We start from the raw sequence: 21,019 nt of genomic DNA on the forward strand, positions 1-21,019 counted from the left end.
TATAAACAGCTCTGACCCATTGGTTTTTGTTAAGTTGCACCATATGGAAGAATACTATTTGCTTCAAGTAGTTTGCCTTATGAATAGGAAAGACAGTGAAAGGGTAAGGAAAAGAGATGTAACGTAGAAACACAATAACCAATCCAACAGACTGTCAATATGATATGAATTCCCTGATTTTTTTATATTTCTTTTGCTTTCAACTCTTTTTCATGAGGCGATTCTTAAATGACAACACTGCCGTCAGCACAGTGTATTCTGGAGCATAACTGTAGGAACAACTGTGCATGATGTTTTATAGTGTTGTGGAAGAAATAGCATGTTGTCCTCCCCTCATAAACCATAATGTAATGTTGAATGCAACAGCTGGCTTCTTTGAATATGTACACACCCATTTTTCAGCCTGAGAACAAAGTCAAGGTAAAGCGATTGTGCTCTCATGGTTAAGTGAGCTGGTGGGACCAAAGCCAATTCTCGGGGGATCTGTGAACTGGTTTGTAGTTGTTGTAGATCATGTTGTGCCTCTGCCCTGATTACCTATGCTATGGTATCCTTAGCACATCCGGAGTTCCCACTGCTGCTCAAGACCCTCATGGGTTATACAGAGTCCTTTTGTGTGGAGTCTCCCCTCATTTCACCACCAGTTCCAATGGCTGCTAGACCTTTACGTGGTCTCAATAAGTGTGCCTTGGAGTGGACTCACTAATAAAAATTGGATTTCCATCTCATTCCTTTTTATCTTCTGTACAAAGCCAGTGCAAGCACAGTGGGTAAGTTGGAATTGCAATAATATACCTGCAGTTGCCACCCAAACAAATGTAAGAATACATTTTCTCTAAACTTTTTGAACCAGAATTGCACTCACTTCTTTATTTAATAGGACAGAATCTGCGTAGACTAGGCCCAGTGTTTAGGCTTTCAGATAATGAAGCATATGAGACTTAATAGGAATACAAACGTCGTGAATGTGCACTTTTGTTTCCATTAAAGCAATTTTACTTGGATATTTAAGTACCGCCATTCAGTGGTTTGTATGCAAACTGTGGCACTGAGCAAAAATGACTGAAACTGAGAGAGGCAATGTCCATCCTATATTCACTCACCAAGGTTAATTGAGTGTGGTATCAATAACTTGCAGAATAGAGGCGGGGGGGAGGATCTGCAGTGCTTTATGCAGTAAGCAAATCTTAATAATTTAAAGGACACAATAGTTTGGACATTGCAAAAAAATAAAAAAAATAACGCAGATTTTGGCAGTGCCCTTTATGTATGCGACATGCTGCGAGTCTGTTGCTCTGGATGCAAATACATGCTTAGCTCTGTGCAAAACCAAACCTGACTGTTTTTAGCTTGAGGTGAGATACCAGAGCTCTGCTTGCCCCACCCAACTGATATTTCATCTCCTCAAGAATTAGTTCGTGTGTGGCCCACTGATTACATATTCACAGCAAGATTCTCCATCTTCAGTTTAAAGCACTGAGTTCTTGTGACATAGCCTTGAGTATCTCATGAAGTATCTTATGTTCACCTCTTCATCCTCGGAAAATATTTCCTGTGAGGCATTTCACCAGGATCTTTGCCTCCATACTGATCGCTATTTTTTTCTTAAATGAGAGCTAAGTCAGTGTCTTTGCCCAGAATTTCAAATCCAAGTGCTTGAACTGAGGCTCCTAAGCCTCAGAGGTGAGCATGCACTTTAAAATGGCTTAATGCTTAAAGTTGCTAAATATGCATGGAACAGACAGACTTCAGGGTGAGCTATAAGAAGTCAGACTCTCTGCAAACTTGCGCTTTAAACTGGAAGTATGACCAGGAGTGAAGGAGCATAGTGTTAGGCCAGATCATACTTTGAGAGGTTGCCATGTATTCTTTCCATGGAAATCTTTAAGTAGGTGGTTCACTGCTGCTGATGCTTGACTGATGTATAAATTGCAGCTTCAGCTGACACCTGCTCATGCTCATGGGTGCTTCTTGTCACCCACATGCACACAACACACATGCCTACCCTCCAAGTGTACACAGACCAGCTCATTCACAGTTGCTCGGATTTGTATTTGCCAAAGAAAACACAACACACACGTCACCTGAAGTATGCTCATGGGACCTCTGTTCCTCCATTCAGGCATACTACAAATGAACATCTTTCATTTATAATCAGATCCCTAGAGATACACGTCCAACATACTCTTGCTCAGATGTGTTCAGGCTTGCATGCAGAATGCCTACTCCTGTATGAGGGTAGAAAAGGCACTTCACATGATGCTGCATTCACCCAGTCATGCATGTAATCCCACATTCTCACACACATGCAGAGTCTGCTGTTTTCCACGTGTGTATCGTAGCAAATAATTTAAATCTCTTTCTTCCCATCCTGCTTAACATGCAAATGTGGATAGCACATCAAGATTAGAAATAAATGTAGCAGAATGACTTCAGTCAACCTGAAATGTCGAATGACTCATTCACACCCTTTGCGCAGCGTTCCCTTTTTGCCACATGCAATCTATTGAATAGTCTGAAGGCTGTGCGGTTCCCTGCTGCAGAGCAGCAATCGATCACTTGCTCACTGAAGGAGTGGGATGGTGATTATTTTCGCAGGGTGTACAGGGGTTACGCAGTGAGGTTCCAGTTAGCCTCATTGCCACGAAGGTGCCCACGCTGTAGGAATGGGAAACGTAGGATGTCAGGCCTGATCTACCTATAAGGAACTTCGTGTGTTTAATTAAGTCTTAGTCTGCACGTTAGTTCAGTAACCGATATTCCTGCATCAGGGTATGACCTGGGTATTGCTATTCCAGATGATGAGAACCTATTCCAATTTGATATAACTCAATTTTGGATTAAGATAAACAAGAACGAGTTGTTCCTACTTCAGAGTAAAAATGTCTACATGTTAAATCATTCAGGAACTGCTGCTGCATTTTAATTTCAAAGGTATCATAATCCAAGTGAACTAAAAAATGCATAGACAAACATGAAATATGTTCCACACTTCTACTTAAAATGGTACGATTGCTGTGCAGAGACAAACCCCAGGAATAGTAACAAGCTGGCATTCACGTTTACCTTATAATGAGAAGAGAAGTTGGATTGACTGTTGGAGTTGCATCTTTAAATGTATGAATTATTGTAATTGATTGCTTTTAAAACCCTTTCAGAAGCATTCCCAAATGCAGATGCACATGGGCTGACTTTAATTTATAGAAAGGCTGTTTTGTAGCACTTAGGCCTTGTAAAAGGGGTTCTGTGTTTAAATGGAAGTTGAGCCGTGAAGATCCATTAAGCAGAAAAAACATAGTTAATACAACACACAGGCTCAGAAGGTAAATATGCAAGTGGTGACATTATGCAGTGAAGGTACCACAGCAGTGCTCATTATACCACATGGCAGATACTACTAGTAGCATTTCAATTTCTCTGTCCTTACTTAAATGTGAAGCTTTGTATATAAAGTGTATCAGATCTTCTCAGAACAAAGATGGCTGTGAGCTGAAATTATGTATAACATGTCCAAGGTAAGAGGGCTCTGGGAACCTAATTATCAGATTTCCTATGTTTAGATTATCACAGCTAAATGTAAGTTGAAATAGACTTTTATATTTCATTCTTTCATAAAAGCACAAGAGGAGAGGAAAAATATATCAGGGAAAAGAGGTGCAGCAAAATTTTCCGTAAAAAACAAAACTTGTGCGGTCAGATGCAATTTTGTACAATAATAGATTTATGGTTAAAAGGACAAAGAAACATTACCTTTTCTTGCTGAGCTAACCGTAGTTCTACTTTTGAGCAAAATCGTATCTGTTGGCACACAATGTAATTTTAGTACTAGAGTTCCAGATCTTGCACAATTACTGTGCTGCCAGGATTACACAAAAAATACCAAGGAAAATAGCAGTTTCGTCACTGATCTTGCTCTTCTTCCCATTTTACACAAAATTTTATCAGCTGGCCTGATCAAAGAAACATGCAGTAGCTGATTTGAAACACAATATTATGTACCCAGCAATATACACTAGCAGATTTTCATACCATTTTGTTCACATATCCCACTCAAATGTATTGCTATACAGTAGAGTCCAATATAAGATTAAAAACTATTTTTACCAGATTGGATTAATGCCTTAATGTAATGAATTCTCTAGGTTTTGCTATGCCCAGAAATAAAGAAATGATAGCCTTCTGTTACATCCTTCATCTTTTATATAAGAGAAGAGAAGTTTCTTAACTGCTGTGGAAATGAATCAAAGACATAAGGTGAACTTACTTCTACTTTAGCACAAATATTTACAGATTTTTTTTTCTAGATTTCCATTTCACATTGCGAAATGCATGATAGCGCATAGACAAAGGGAATTTACCATTCATATGCACATCCAGTGTGTATTCATATGCAGACCTGCATGAACACCAGAATTGCTCAGCTCTTAGTTACAGTACAAGAGCTCAGATTTACAGAACAGCATGTTGGATACTGTATGTCTTTTGGAAATCTCTCTGACAGTCAAAGCTGGAGATAATGAATCTTGAGTATTCTTTGGCATATTTAGATACCCAAATACAAGGAAAGCACCTTGGAGTATCTGGATCTAATTGTAGATGGGGTTTATTGTCTGTGGTTGGTTGGCTGGTTGGTTGTTTTTAATCAAGTCTCATAGTACCAGATTCTTGATTCTCTTTTGACTCCTGTGCTTTGGAAGTGACTTTTGGAAAGTCCTTCCCAATAGGAAACATCTGAAATATAACATCACTCCTCATCCCAGTCTCTTATATGATCAATTTGAGAAGTATAACTCTCCATCCAACTTGCTGCTGGCAGAATGGTTTCCTGGAGCTGTTCACAGCTGGTGTGGTTCAGAGAGTCTTTGAAGGTACTTGTAATTATACCAAAGACCAGTTTTAGGATAAGTAGTCCCAGGATTTCACAGAGCCCAAACATGGTCTGATGCCCCCTTGATCCCTCTCAACTGCAGTCTTTTACTAAGAGTAGATCTTCTTAGAGGATAAAGATCATAGAGGGCTACACCTACATGAAAGCAGATATACATACACATGCATAGATTCCAGAACAAATTCAGAGGTGTACATTCTTGCACTTGTTCTGATCTATATCCATTTATCCCCCAATGAACCTCCAATATTAGTGCAAATATGCTAAACGCATATGGTATGTTGATACATTGATATGGTATATTGATATAGGGTCTGTCGTAGCCCTAAATTCTGTGAATCCACAAAGTGCAAGTTCCACCTATACACAAAAGCAGATCCCTTGCATACATATGCACATGCGCAGTGGGAACAGGATTGTTATTCTGATAACCACACACTTGCAGTACAACACCTATCAGCCAGTGCTGAAGCTTACCAAGAAAAGATGAGAAAAATTGAGAGGCAGTTAGCTAGATAAGGTATGAGGAGATTTTTTGAAAAGTAGCATAGAAGGAAGTGGCTACATTTTTCATACTTTAGTTGTTTGTCTGGAGGGCTTGAGAAGGAGCTGCTCGACAATTGTGCCAAAAGAGACCGTTCGAAGCAACTTCCCATCAGGCGGCATTCCTCAAGTGTCTGCTCTTCAGGAGCAGTCAGGGAAAATTCATTCTGTGGGAGGCAGTTAATGGAGCTGCATTACCGACCCCTTATTGCTCTGTCTGATAGAGAGACAGCAGGTTCACTTTGGCAGCTCCAGAGCCCTGATCAGTTCAGATTAGGGGTGCATTGTCTGTCTGGCTTAATCAGGCATGTTTAGATATATTTATCATGATTAGAGGGGTGTAGCACAGGGAGGGGGAAGAAATAAAGAGCGAGATTACTTTTCTCTAGCTTCAAATGGAAGCTTAGCAAATCCCACTGAGTCACTAGGTGCTCATCAAAGGGAGAATTTAAATCCTGCAAAGGAATGTTTTGTAGAACGCTCCAGCACTGGATTCAAATCACTGAAGAAGAGTATCTTTTTATTTTTCTCGCTTCCTTTCTCCCTCTACAGCTTGCATGCATCAAAGAAGAAAATCAGTAGCTCATGCAGCCCATGTTGATTTTGGCTTGATAGGCATGCAGCCCCTGCTTAGCTTATCTGTAGTTCAAATTCAAATAATGTGATGAAAAAATTAGCTATCGTCATAATGGCCTAAATGTCCGACTCCTGTATTTTTGTCATGTTTATCTTCTAGGGACGCACAGGGTACCATTGCAACAGCCTCTAGGACTAATTTTGCTACTTGTTAGTGTTCAGAAGGGATGATAAACAAATTGTAAAGACTAGAAAAAGGATCCTTTTTCTATCAGTAGCAGCGCTTCTCTCTCTGTCTTCACCTGGCTGGGTTTTTTTATTTGAACACTGTAAAGAAGAATTAGCCCAATGTATTATAAGGTCAGATGTGCCAAATTTGCTGCTGGTGTAACTTGGTGTAGTTCATAGATGACAGTGGAGATCAACTGATTAACTCTTAAGTCTCTGAAAGAGGTGGTGTTGGCTCCCAAGCGACCAGTAAGGAGGAGAAAGGTTTCTTAGATCTGTCTCATTGCTGAGGGTGATCAGAAACTAGTCCTGCTGGGGGAAGGCTCCAGAGCAGAGGTCAGGCTGCGAGATCCATGGTTTCTTGCCCTGAATAACTGGCACTTTCTAGCTCTTACGTGAGATAAATGTAGGACAGGCTTGGAAAAAGTGCTATTATGAAGCACATACTCTGTTCATCTTTTCCTGTGGTCTCCAACCTTCTTTGGGCTTGCAGATTCATTCAGATTTCCCAGTGAAGGCACAAATTGCTGTGTGGTGAACAGAGGCTTCCTTGACAGTGAGATGGATCTTCTTTGGTCTCATCTGCCAATCCTTAAAAAGTAGTTTATGGGCCCAAGCTGAAGACTTCTGACGCAGAACACTACACAACACAGCAGGCATGCTTTGGCTATGTGTCCTCAGAGCAGCTGGCAACACAGAAGCTATAAGGCAGTTTCTTCTGCCTGGACTCTTGCGCAGCAATGCAGCAGTTAAAGGAAATCTACGGAAATCCAGGAGAATCATTTGGTAGTAAAGGAAAAGAAGTCAAAACTTCCCTTTCTCCGTTGTAATCTACTCCTTTCCTCCCCTGCTATTCCAGTCCGTTCTGTGACAGTTCAGTTCTTGTGATCTTGTAATTGCTGTCAAGATGATAATCTGGGATGTCACGAGCATGGCTCAGTGTAATCACCCTACAAATGCAGAAGGTAGAGAACCTAACTGATTAGATACAAAAAGCTGCTAGTGAGACACTAATAATTCAGTAATCAGGAGTTATGGGGTAGAGAACATAGAAAAGAAAGTTGGCAGGTTTGGAGGGATTTGAAGAAAATATTTAATATCATCAAGTTTGCCAGTACTTCTTTAGAATAGGAAACTAGAGGATCATAGCAATATATTCCCAAAGAAAAATCTCTCAGAAGTGCAGAGATGCTCATCAGCGGGAATGGTAGGGGGTATCTTTGGAGATGAATTAGCAGAATGATGGGAAGGGTTGCATGAATCAAATAATAGCAAATTAACACTGTTGTTTGGGATTAAAGCCCCATCTCCTTGCAATAAATGGTGCTATATTGATGGTACCAGGCAGTTAAAGTTGTACACTCTCCTAGTGCATGCGCAACTGTAGAATTAGAACAGTACTCTTACAGTTAAAGCTTATTCCTGTAAGAGAAATGGCTTCACACCTTTAATTGAAATAGTTGTACCACATGTGCAAGCACAGTAGGCTGTAGTCATACCAGCTAAACTGAATGTGGTTTATGAGGGTGATGGTGACAAGACCAGCACTAGAATAGCGATAGCTATGCAGCTGATACTGTTGACTGAGCTGTTTGAAAACCCTAGGACATGATCAAACAGGACCGCTGCAGGTGAGAGCTTTCAAGACCACCTTTGCTAACAGGAAGCACAGCAAATTGGGACAGAGCTCTGCCTAGATCACTTCATGGAGCTCTGCAGAGAAGCTTTTATAGCACTGCCACTCCTGTGCACTCAGTCCTGAAAAAAATAACTGCCCACTAATGACCTGTCACTATGGACAGCCTGAGCAGCTGTTTGCAGAAAGCAAAGCGGTGAGAGAGGATGAATTGCTGTGTGTGGAGCACATCTGAATGTGGGGACAGGAATAGATGGGAGATCAGGAAAGACCAGACAGCTTCCATTTATAACATTCAGCTTTATGCGGATTTACAGCCCTGATGCTCCTGAATCCACAGATGCTGAGTTATTACTTACAACAAAATATAGCAATTGAAATACCCCTTGTTTCCACACTTTGACTTCTGTTTCCCTTGTTGGCAATGTTATTTTCTGGAGGCAAACTAATTAAGAACATGGGGAAGTAGTTTACATTGAGGACAAACAAAACCTAGCCACTTAATCTTTCATATATTATCAACCCAAACAAGTCAGTCTAGGCAAAATATTTGATTTATATGTTTTATTAAAAATAACCTTTTTTCCCTTTTCTTTTCTTCCCTTTTTTTCTTTTCCCTTTGTTTTCTTTTCATTCTGGCTGCTCCCATGCTTCCTAGATAGAAACTAAAGTGAATAAAATGCCTCAGAAAAATATTTTCTCTTGAAAATTCCAGCCCAGCAAGAAATTACTAAAATTTTTGTAAGACAATGTATTCTTAGGCAGTTTTCAGACATGTTTGCAGACACATCTCTTTTGGGTCATTCACCTAAGTGTAAAAGCAGGTGTAAGTTTATCTGCATCAAGCTTTTTAAATCCAGGTCTTCCCAGACTGTATCATAGCCATGGTCCAGCTATCCCATCTGGTTTGTGCCAGTAGTAGATGATGACATAAGAAGTCTGCAGCAGTTAGTTGTGGAAGAACCTGTCTGCCTGGGTTGGGCTTTATCCAGTTGTCTAATAGAGATTGGCTAAAATGTGGAAGCATGGAGTCTAACACTCTTCCCATAAGGTTTGTTTCCATTAATTATGGCTGAAGTATCTGGATGTTTCTTCATATCTTTCAACATAGCTGTGATGCATGTATTCCACATGGTGAAGAGGTTAACATGCTACCATAACTGTGACAGGGAATGGAGAATTCCTGTCATGGAGGAATGGAGAAGAAAGAAGAGAGAGTTATTTTGTATCCCATCCTATTTTCTATCCTTTCTATTGTTGGGGTCTTGCCACTATTGAGTGTTTTGTTTATGGTATAGACAGCCACGTCTTTTATGGCTTGACACTAAATTGATTTAATATTGTCATGGAGTAGTTCTGGATACCTAACAGCAATCCAGACAGTGTTTTGTGACATTGTCAGGCAGCAAGAATGAGTGACAGCTCACAGCAGCGTTCTTGCTGGGGGGCCCATTAGATCACATTATGGTAGAAATGGAGAAAATAGGTCGTTCTACTGTGTAACGTAATGTAATCTGTCAGGCCATTCACAGAGCATGAGAGTGAACATAGCTTAAAACCCAGAAGACTGTGAGGATTGCTGTCCCACCTGCCTCTGCAGAAGTTTATATTCCTGATGTGTACAGTAATAGCCACATGTAAAACTTTTCATAACATGACAAGAGCTAGCTGCCGTACTCATGTTATGGCCCCCTGCTTTCTGCGCCTGTATATTTTTTCAGCAAAATATATTTGGGATTATCCTCTTCAGAGGGAATTCTTACTGTTTCTACCCCTCACTGGTTTGAGTGCTTCATAAGTTACAACCTGCCTCTCTTTTAACTAACAGGTATTCCAGGGAGATTATTGCCTCCCCAAAGGGTGGTGTGTGTGGGGACTGCCACTGCCTGCTGCTGGACCAACTGTCTTAGACTAGCACGTTGTGGTGTTTTTTGTTAAGTACCACGGCTCATAAGAAAGGATGAATCGGGTCAGGTTACAGTTCCACGTAGCCCATGATGCTGTGCCTAGCAACAGCAGTTGGGGGAAGGAGGGTAAGAACAGGGCAAGTACACGGTGAAGCTTCTTTCACTAGGGCCTCCCAGATCCCAACACTCTTGAGAATGAGCTCCTAGTGTTTATGTTATGAGAAATGATGGATAAAAATTTCCTGTTTGCCTTTTCCATGATTCTCATTATTTTCTACATTGCTTTTGCATTTATCCCTCTGTCGACTTTTTTTCCTAGGGTGAAGGATCCTAGTCTCTCTAATTTGGTCCTTCCTCGTTCAGAAACTTTCCATTCCTTTGGTCATCCTTAATTCCTTTCTCTCTACTATTTCTAATGCTACTGTCTCCATTTTTGAGATGGAGGGATGAGAACTAGCTGCCGTATTCAAGTTACAAATATTCAAACAGGTGCCCCAGGGGTACAGTGACATGATGTTGCTTTCTGTTTTGTTCTCTGTCGTTTTCCTGACATTTCCTAACCTACCTTTTTGACTTCCACTGAGCTAACACTTTGATAGAACTATCCACAGCAACTCAAAGGTATCTTTCCTGAGTGCTAATTGCTAATTTTAAGTTCATTGCTGTGTTCATATAGTTACGCTTGTTTATTCCCATGTCCATTACTTTGCAGTCACCAGCACTGAGATTCACCTTGCATTTCAACAGTATTTTGAAAACCATCTGCAAGATTTAATTTATATTACCCTGGTGGGTTTTTTCTCATCAGTAAGCTTTGTCACTTCATGTTTTCCAGATCATTTATGAATATGTTGAACAGCTCATTCAAGTTGTTTCCTAACTTTTAATCAGTTGTTAATCCTCTATAGGAACTTCCCTCTTACTCTTTGAGAGCTTAGGAGGTTTTTTAAGAGTCTTCGGTGAAAGGCTTCATCAAAAAGGCTTTAGAAATGCAAGTTTTCTATAAAGTGATCACCCATATCCACATGGTCATCAGCTCCTTCAAAGAACTCAATCAGATTTATGCGGTATGACTTCCTTCTACAAAAGCTATGTGAGGGGCAATTGCTATGTCATTTTTCTCTTATGGCCAGTAATTCTTTTCTTCATTATTGTTTCTACCAATTTCAGGCATACAGAAGTTAGACCTCCTGCCCCTTGCATCCTCTCAAAACACTTTTGAAACATTGACATTGCGTTTGCTGCTTTTTCTTCTAGTACCGAGGCGGGGTTAGGTCTTACATTGTATGCCACAGTTTAATTGCTCAGCCTTTACTATTTCATGTTCAGTTTAGATTTCAGTCAAGATTTCTAAAATATCGAATCCTTGGATTTACTCTTGTTCATTTACTGATTTGTCCTAAAACCTTTTCTTCCAATTCTTCAGCTTGAGGCAGTTCCCCTGGCTCTTCTCTGCAAAGAAAACCCCAGTGTGGGGACCTCCTTACGTCCCTACGGAAGATGCATGGATGCAGAGAATTTATTTAGCTTTTGTGCTTCATCCTTATCTTCTTTGAGCACTCTTTTTACATCTCAATCATCTGTCAGCCCTACAGACTCTCTGGCAGGCTTCCTGCTTCTGTTGTCTTTGAAAATAATTTTATTACATGTTTTTATGTCTTCAGCTACTTGTTCCTCAAGATATGCTTTTCAACGGACTTATTATGGTTTCTCATTTAACTTACCAGATCTGTGCTCTTTTCTGTTTTCCTTATTTGGGTAGAACTTGCACTTTTTGAGGGACAGTACCCTCTATTCAGCTGTTAAACCAGCCTGGGCTGAGGCAGCAGCAAAGGGCAGGTCCTTTTGAACTGACACCACCATTTTAAATATGCAACGTACCAAATATTTCCAACATTAGAGACTGATAATTGTCTGTACCCCACTCTGTCCTGTGACAGACACTATTCTGTGCCTCTGACTCTGTCCCCCATGCCCACTCCTGACTGTCCTCGTCCATACACGTGGACCCGTTACTGATGTGGCACACTGTCGCTGCAGGGAGGAGCCTGATACAGGCTGAGCTCTCCTTCTCTTCCTTCCCTTAGATGGTAACGCGCCTCCTGCTTTCTAGCAAAGTGCCAGAGGAGAGGAGAGCTGCTACAAGGTATGGGGTGAGCGTGTCTGTGAGACTTGAGTGGGGGGAGGTGTGTGGGAAAGGTACTAAGGAGGAAAGGAGGGTTTTGGAAGGAGAGGTAAAGTACTGCGCAGTCAGGGAAGAGCATGGGATCCCAGTGCCATCTTGTTCATCAGCTTCCACAACAGGGCAGTGCTTTTGCAGGACAAATCCCTATGCCTCAGCCAAATCTGACCCGCTGGAAACTGAGGGAGGAGGTGGGCAAACAGAAGGAGGTGCTTTCCCCCACTAGTCCTCCACACCAACCCTTCCAGCACAGCAAAGATTCATGATTTTATACTCTCACAATATTGTGCGGTATTGTGCTACTCTCTTTGGGACTGCTGTTGCACAGGCTTCCCATGGTGCTGCACAGCTCTACTCTGTCATGACTGGAAGTAGCACAGAAGACCCAGGTTCCCCAGGGAGATTAAGCACCACCCTAGTCTGAGGCATTTCTTACCAGCTGCTGTTTGTTCTGTGAATCCGGTTCCTAGGAGGCTTATTTTGCCTGTGCACAGCGGCTCAGCCCAAGTGCTATGCATTGCTCTGGATGGCAGGATAGCCAAGACTTAAATGTGACAGTGCTGAGTGTTTTAGTGACTTGTTCTCCCTTATAAATTCTACCCTCTTATCACTGACAGTCAGTGGAGCTGCACCGTTAACTCTGTAGCAAGAGGTTTGTGTTTTTGGAACAAAATATTCCTGTGCCACTTGTATGTGGCTTAGCTGGTGAAAACAAAGCTTTTATCTATCACAGCTCTTCTAGATAACAGGTCCTTTCTCCATTGTTTCTGTTGAAATGTCATCTGGAGTTTCAGGGTTGAATTCTGTCCCTGGTTGCTCGTCAGTCCAATAGGTTGTTCTTGCAGAGCCAAACAAAGACACAGTAGCTTGTGCTGTGTATCTCAGTGAAAAACCTCACTGGATGGAGCTGCAGGCTGGAGATGTCTGTGCTGCAGGCATAAAAATAAAAACTCTTGTTCATATGGCTCCTTTAAGCGGGCACATTGTTGCAACTATGCCCTCCTTCTGTGATGTTAATATGTGAGATTGAGTAGGACTGAACCTGTGCAGTCCCTGAGTGGTAAACTCTTCATAGGTGGTGACCTTCCCTGGCATTGTTATTACTGAATTTTGACCCAACTTGGTGTAGGGTAACGGTGTTAAACTCTTTGGGATGATGCTGCCAGACTGTGTTGCTTGCTGACATGATTTAGGCCTTGGCTCTTTTCATCAACAGAAAGATGCTCATGTTCTTGCTCAGGGAATGGCATTCTGCCAAACTAAAATACCTACCTAGTGCTCTCAAAGCCACACTGCTTTTCACTTCTCCTTTTATGAATCTTCTGATGCACAGGTCCCACAGAATTGCAGTAGCCTTATGCCCCTTGGATCCACTTCGTTACAATGGGGAACCACAGAGAAAATTCACCTCCATGCAGAGAGCCAGCACAAAATGGAGGGTACTGGTCAACTCACACTCAGAACTGAAAAATCCTCCTTTGAACATTGCATAGACTTCATGCTAAACTCTGTACAAAGGTGATTTTCACGCAGAACATTATGCACAGTCTAAAATTGTCGTTGGTTACTTGAAAGGTTAAAGGAGTTGCACCAGGCAGTTAAAAGCGGAATCTGGCTCTCTGTCTGCAAACTGCAGTGCTGTCCTTTGGGATGAAAGGTGCTTGAGAAATGTAAGTTATGACAATAACGAAAAAATTCCTGTCTCTCTGTGTCGTGGGGTGGTGCTCGAAGTCACACACATGCAGAGAGGGAAAGAATGGGCCCCTGGCAGGGGAGTTTTCATGAAGGCCCAGCACTGACCCATGCGGAGTGAGGATTCTCGAGTTACAGATGGAGGGAGGAACAGGATCAGAAAAACAGAACTGGTTTGAAGTTCAGGTGATGAAAAGTGGTAGGCTGGAGTTCAAAGACAGGATTATTGGCTAGTGTTGCTTTAGTAGTTGGTGGGGGAAGAGCTTAAGGCCACAGCATTGCTGCATTGCTGATTTATCAACACAGCCAACACTGTGTATGGTATTTGAGTCACTTCTAAATTCAGCTGCTGGCAATGAAAAGCACATTTAATCCATGTGTTAGATTGTTTGAAAAGGTATCTGTCTCCTGATCTCTCCCCGAGGTTGGGATTGCTGAAATTGAAAAGGAGGTGAGAGAGGAGATTTTAACTGTTTCACAAACCCTTCTCCTTTTGAGGGGGTCACATCTCCAATAGCATCTTTAACGTTTGGGATATTGAAAAATGAAAGGCTCTCTCCTCTCTTGCCCCTGCAGAGAGAACCCCCACTGTCTCTTCTGTGACTAAGGGGCAAAAATCAAAGACAGGATTTGTATTTAAACAGTTTATTGTTTCTAAGTGTTTTTTTCTCAAGCTGGGATTAATGCTCTGCACTTAGGAGTTCCAGGATTCATCTGCACTGTTGGCTCTGATCTCTCTGCAGCAGCCCACCGCTGCAAGATAAAACACTGAAAAACATCCCTTATTAAAGTAATTCTCCTTTAGTCTTTTTCTTCAGTTCTCTTCCATGAAAGAGTATCATTGTTTTACTAGTTCCCTCAATGGCTAATTCCCCTCTGATTTAATACCTGTGTGCTCTGTTAGCACGCAAGGGGCTCACACTGGCTGTGGGAGGTTATAGACTGAAGCTCCAAAAATGCCAGTGCAAGAATAGAGGACAGTTCTCAGATCAGGCCTGAGTTGCATCTGCAGAGTTACACCAATGCCTGGAATAAGAGTGGGGCAATCGGAGGGCAAACCTAAGCTATATTTGCAAATCTGAAAAGGGTATCCAAAGTAAGAATTAAAGAGCATCAGTAAGTCGACAGAGAGAAAAGGGGGTGAAAATGTTTGGAATAGCTGGAAAGCTGAAGACTGAGAATAAAGCATATTGGTAAAACATAGGGTGTTATAGTTCAGTATTGATGGATATTGACAAAACCCTAAGGCAGCGGGCTGGAATAGCAGGCATATAGCAGATCACAACTGAGTTATGTGCTCCAACCTACATGGGAGGCACCAACACTGAAACAACCCCAATTGCTGTAGGACGGGTTCATGCTGAACGAGCAGAGCTGTCTGTGGACTGCTAGAAAATTTGCCTTGATGCCGCATAGCTCACATCAGTCACATGAATACAAATTCACCTATAAGCAGCAAAAAAGAGGATGCTAACAGAATCCAATAGGAAGCATGTGAAGATGTTTTTATAGTTAGAAATGACATGTAACAAATCTCAGAACTAATCTCCAGTGATGTTACGGCCCCTCTTGTGGATCACCTTATCTGGGCATCTTTAGTCAAGTGCAAAGAGACTTTGCAAGCAGAAAATACACAACTTAGCCAATAAATAACTGCTTTATATAGTTAACACACACAGAAGCTAGCTAGGATTTAATGAAATATTAGGCTAAGCATTAGTATACTCCTCACCTGTGTAAAGGCATCTGAAGAGTCTTTTCTGGTGAGGCAGACATCAATCGGTAGGGAAGAGTCAGCCTCCATCGTTGCCATCTGCCACCAGCTGGGTCAGGACTGATGGCACTGACAATTCAACTCCGTGACCCCAATTATTTGTGGCTGGTCCTCAGCTAGACTGACTATCCCAACTAAACCTCCTGTGGTTTTGTTTTTCCTCTGAGATTTTCTATCTTTCCATGTTGGCGTTTTTTCTCTTGAATCCCTGGGCTACTGCTGGTGCCATCTCAACAGCCCTACTTCTGTCTATAATTTTTGCCCGGCAGACTTTCTCCCAGCTCATTCTCAGCAGTTTGAGTCAAGTTGCACTGTATCAGAGCTGGGCCCTGGATTCTTGGTACACAGGTAGTTAAATCCCTGGGTTGTGTGTCAAAGGAGGAAGCTTACAGCAGGTATTGCAGAGAAGGAGGGTTACAGTAGCCTGTTGATTTTAAAGTGGCATAATTTTGGAGCTTCCTCAGTATCAGCACTTTATATTTTGGGGATCTTGTCTCAGTTCTAACAGGAGACAAGAAATAGCCCCCTAACTAGGGTTGTTCATACGGTTTCTTTCTAGGGCTTTCTGGTTAAGAATGTTTCGGATCAGGCAAGTTGGCACTTCTTCTCAAGCCATAAAGTCTGGGTGTTTTTGTGAGAGGTGAATTTAGGTAATGGAACCTTTGGCTTCAGGATCATTGTTCCCAGATGAACCTAGCTTAGTAACCATAAAAATTACTTCTATATTGGAGCTGTCTGATGGTCTTCACAAGCTGGGCTGCAAGAGCATCTACCAGCAGTGCACTTGCTTAATGTGGCACTGCCTAGCTATTTCTTGTCTTGTCACTGGCAGCCTCACCGCTGGGCTGCAGGATCCATGAGCCAGCCATGGGAAAGGAGTAACTCTCTTGATTATAGAAGTGGTCCTGCTGGGGTACATCTGAGTTACATGAGCAGGAAGTGGTGAAGAGGCAAAGCTCATGTTGCTACTTCCCCTGCCACATCTGCTCCGCTGATGAAAAGCGGGCTTTGGTTTGTAGGCTGTCTGGTACATTTCAGGCTCCTGGGTTACCAACACTGACGTAGCGTAAGTGCATGCCTTAAATTTGTCAGTGCTACAGTTTTGCTCTCTGCCTGCTCCAAAATAGGGAATACAGCCTGTCTGCAAACAGTTTTTCCTAGCTGAAAGTTGTGGTCACCCATGCTAAGCCATCACAGAGAAAAAACTCTTTCAACCTTCAGTATTGTGGCCCCTGTCCAAGAAAAAATTACATTTCTTGCAGGCTGTTCGTTTTGTCCGCAATTTGTCTCACTCTTGAGATAAAGAGTAAGTCACTGCAGAGGGCAAATGCATTCTTCTGTTGCATGATAGTCACTTGCTTTATTGGGAACTGTGACAGAGTAGTGGTTGGTCTATACAGGTTTTTCCCTGCTACCAGCTTATTTGGGTGATGTATGCAAACTTCTCCATGAGATTGCTGCAGAGAAAGAGATATGTTGGAATAAGCATACACAATGGGTTGTTTGAACTACTGACTTGAGCTAATTATAGCCTCTAGGCCATGCCATCTCTTCTACCTGCTAATGCCTTTCCATGTCTAGTAACTAATGTCTACCAATGGTTGGTGCATGCTCATCCATGTACAAATCACAGCATTGCCTATAAGCTTTCTAGAGGCTAGACTCAGCAGTCCCAGAAGCTCACAGATGTTGACAAGCATATACTTCTTCCAGCTTTGCTCTGCCACCAAGACACAGTATGGAAGCCATCGCCAAGTTTGATTTTAGTGCTTCTGGAGAGGATGAGTTGAGCTTCCAGGCTGGGGATATGCTGAAGGTAAGTGCAGCCCCAGGCTTGACTAAATAGCATTTCTGAGAGTGCTGCCAGATCTTTCTATGCTCCCATTTGCCTTGACGAAACAGACCAAGACAGATGTCTATAAACTGGGATACAAATGCAGGATACTCATCTCCCATAGGGCTTGCTATAGGTCAACCAACCATTCCCAGGTCACTTGAGTCTGTGTTCACTTCACTTGATTTTAGGTCCATAAACTATGGATTTAGTTGCCCTACAGTCCTCCAGTAGTCAGCAGGGAAGGATAAGTACCTTTGCTGGGGCAGAGATCCAGTTCTTCGGTAGACAGATTTTGAGTCCTGTCTGTTTTCATTGACTATATAGGTAGTCTAGGGTGACTACATTCAGGACAACTATGTCTAAAGGCAGGCAGGATGAGTGTGGTCCAGAGAGATTGCTGTATTCCTTATTTTCAGCTTTTAAACTGTTTAAAAGGCAGTTATCATGCATTATAGAACTTATATCTAACTTTTCACTGTAAGTAATTACTGTTAGTTGCCACAGGGGTTTTAGGCCATTGCAAATAGAAGAGGAAAAGTCCATGAGACAGTCTGTTACACACATAATGGAAGAGTTCAAGAGGTCCTGGGCTAAAAATATTATATACACCCTTGCAGGAATTTAGAATGTAGTATGGTAGTAGGGAATGGTAGAAGTAGAGTTGATCATATACAATACAGAGCATGTGAGAGTCTCTTTAAAGTTGATTTGCATGTGTTATGGTAGAACAGTTCTTGTTAAACCTACCAAAGTCCCACAGATGAAGTCACATGCTGCTCCACCCTAATTATTTATCCACTTCTCAGCCCCCAGTGTAGCTGTTCTGTTTCAGTTGAAAATGCCTGAGTATAACTCCTCTCTTAAGGCCTTAACTCCTCCACTGTCCAAAGGGATGATGTACAATAGGATCTAAACCCTTGTTTGGCCAGGGAGCCTTCGCTACCTCCCTGTACAGTCCCAGCTATTCCAGTTAATAACCAGATATTGGGTCTCAGCCTTGCCTCTTCCATCACCACCATTTTTTATTTTATTGTCCTTTTAATTCTTGAAGCTTAGACAAAGCTGATGGCATCCAGAACTCATTAAGATCAAATACCAGGTTTTTCCAGAGAGTAATGAGAAGGTTCTGGAGAAATCGCTGCCTTTCTTCAGCGTAGATGAACACTCTCATTCCTAATTCTTCCTTAGGTCAAAAGTAGTCCCCACATCCCTACTGTCCCGTGATCTTTACCTGGTATCTTCTTCCTCAAAAGACTGTGGTTTCATCAAGTCCCTGGCTGGGGTGATGGTGTTGGCCAGATCACTTTTCCTTCTGTTCCTCAGTTTCCCTTCCTATAAAATCATTATAAGCTAGAGTTTCCTTTCAAAGTACGTTGGAAGCTACTGATGAAAAGTGTCAAATAACACCACACATCGGTATTATTAGTTGTCCCAGAGACTTCACTACCAGAAAAGTGAGACTGCCTCTTGCTTTAACGTCCTTGAGGTAAACAAAATAACACCTTAGCTGCCCAAGCCATAATAACAGTAAGTTAGCATGAGTAACATCTCTCTTCTGGCATATGAACACATACATTCATACCCTGTCATGAGCCCCCTCCTGCTGCCTGCACAACCTGCTGGCTGTCTTTTCTGATTTACAAAGTAGATAAGATGAACCGTATTGATGTAGAGATTAGAAAACAGGAAACATGAGGCCCTCAACCAGCAGTGACAGGAGGAAATCCACCCTCTCACCACCCACCCCCCCCACATCCTTCTCTGAAAGGATGACGCACTGAGAGAAACCTGCCAGCCCTGCACCAAGAACCATCAGGTGGGTCGTTCTGGAAACCTTGCTGCCAACAGAGCAGGGCCTGAGCATGAGCAGGGAGTAGCTATCATCCCGTTTGGGTGGCCACAGCAGCAAAAAAGAGCCTTAATCCGGCACCCAGGGATAGAGGAAGCAGTGATTATACAAGCAGAGAACTTTACAGATTTCTATTCACCAACTTTTCTGTATCCAAATGCATAAAAAAGGCTTATGTGGCAGGAAAGGCAATGGAGAATTGGGCCCAGAGACAGTAACTTCCTGTTGCCAACACCAAGCAGTTAGAATGTGTGTTAGGCTCCCAAAAATATGAGATTGGCTTACAAAACAAATATTAGTATTGTTAACAATAGATTTTAAATTAAGTCTTTTCCACTTGCTTTCTCCTTTTAAAACTGTCATGGCTCATGCTTTCAGGCTCCTCTCCAAAACCAGAGAGAACAGAAACATGTTCTATTTCATAAAGCAGAATTCTGTCCCAGGATTTGGAATGTCAAACAAAACACCAAAGACCACAACATTTGCCGTAAAATCACAATATGGTTGTATCCCTGTCCTTTCTCCTCTATCTTAGGGCTATATCAGAGGCCATCAGCCAGAAAGCAGTGAATTTGGGCACTGGTCAGCAGTGCAGTCCCTAAGGACCATTACAGTCAACATTAATGTGAGCACACTTGAAGCTGCTCCAGTGTGCACTGTGGGCTGGCTTCCTGCTATCCTACGATCTCTTAAGTGTAACAGTGGCTTTAAAATACTTTTTGCCTCCTTCTTTTATCTACCTTGGCAAAGCTCAGGGCAGCTGAAGACTTAACCCACTAAATAATCTCTTGCAAAATGACATGTGAGAGCACACGGTAACTTCCGTGCAGTCATAACGCACATACACAGAGGTATAGCTGTATATCCCTCCATATCCATACATGTCAGACGAGTTTTCACAGGTTTTTTTCCTTCCTTGTGAACCTGAGATGCTCCAGTATGAACTATTAAAAACAGCACAGAGAACTCCTTAAACCCCTATTAAGTCCTTCAGAGCTGAATTTCTCCATTTCACAGACATCAGAGATGCAGATGGCATCCCCAGCCACCTGGACAGTCATTCAGATGAAGGGATAAAGTTAGCAAGCAATCCCTCTAATTCTACTCGGCCTTCTTTATTGCTTTGTTTGCTCTGAAATGGTCATCAGCCACTAGCCTTGCTGCATGGTGGGTGGGCAGTAGAGCATATGTGGAGTTCTCTTCTATTCTTACAAGAAATTCTAGGTTTCTGCCAGGATCTTCATTACTTTTGCCTTTCTCAGGAGACAAGTTTATTCCATCCATCTCTCCGCTGCAGGTTTTGAGCTCCCAGGAAGAGTGGTACAAGGCTGAGCTCAGAAGTCAAGAGGGCTACGTTCCTAAGAATTTCATTGATTTTCACGTTCCTCCGTAAGTGTCATGGAAACTGTGTGCACCACCATTGCACATTTCCACAGACTGCTGTCAAGAGCATGTGTGTGTGCATGCACAAAGGAAGACATGACAGAGGAAGCACTGGTTATAACATACTACAATTTAAGGCTGGCAAGGATTGCCATAATGCTATACGCAGTTCTGCCAGCACACCTTATTTCTACCCTGAAGCATCCTCTGTTCTTTCGCACCTGAATGCTTCTCAATGCTATCACTCCCAAGTGACTCCTTTGTTACTGTTGCTCAGAGGGGTGTCGCTGGGATGTGGCAGGAACTGCATTTAGATCTCCTCGGACAGAAGGAGAATAGTCATGATGTGAAGTCTTGGCAACAGAGACAGAGGCTGAGCACAAAAGGAAGAGCAAGAGATCTCTCTGAAAATGAATTATAAAAATGTAATTCCCTCCCCCCCGACTCTTAACTACATTAATTCCCTTTTCCCCACCCTGCCATCTGCATTCCCTCCCCCCCCCCCCCCAAACGGTTTGTGGGTT

The 21,019-nt window shown here is 42.3% G+C and overlaps 1 protein-coding gene across 1 annotated transcript in view; it reads left to right on the forward strand.

Annotated features, from left to right (window-relative positions):
- The first annotated feature begins 17,142 nt into the window (after positions 1 to 17,142).
- The window catches only part of GRAP2 (GRB2-related adaptor protein 2), a 14,304-nt gene continuing 10,427 nt past the window's right edge, over positions 17,143 to 21,019 (forward strand). Inside the window, exons 1-2 of the mRNA XM_009290116.2 lie at positions 17,143 to 17,242; positions 20,410 to 20,501. Coding sequence (XP_009288391.1) covers positions 17,165 to 17,242; positions 20,410 to 20,501 — 170 coding nt within the window. The 5' untranslated portion in view covers positions 17,143 to 17,164. The remainder of the gene's footprint in view (positions 17,243 to 20,409; positions 20,502 to 21,019) is intronic.

The sequence above is a fragment of the Aptenodytes forsteri genome, unplaced genomic scaffold, assembly GCF_000699145.1.
Source record: "Aptenodytes forsteri isolate BGI_AS27 unplaced genomic scaffold, ASM69914v1 Scaffold284, whole genome shotgun sequence".
NCBI lineage: Eukaryota > Metazoa > Chordata > Aves > Sphenisciformes > Spheniscidae > Aptenodytes > Aptenodytes forsteri.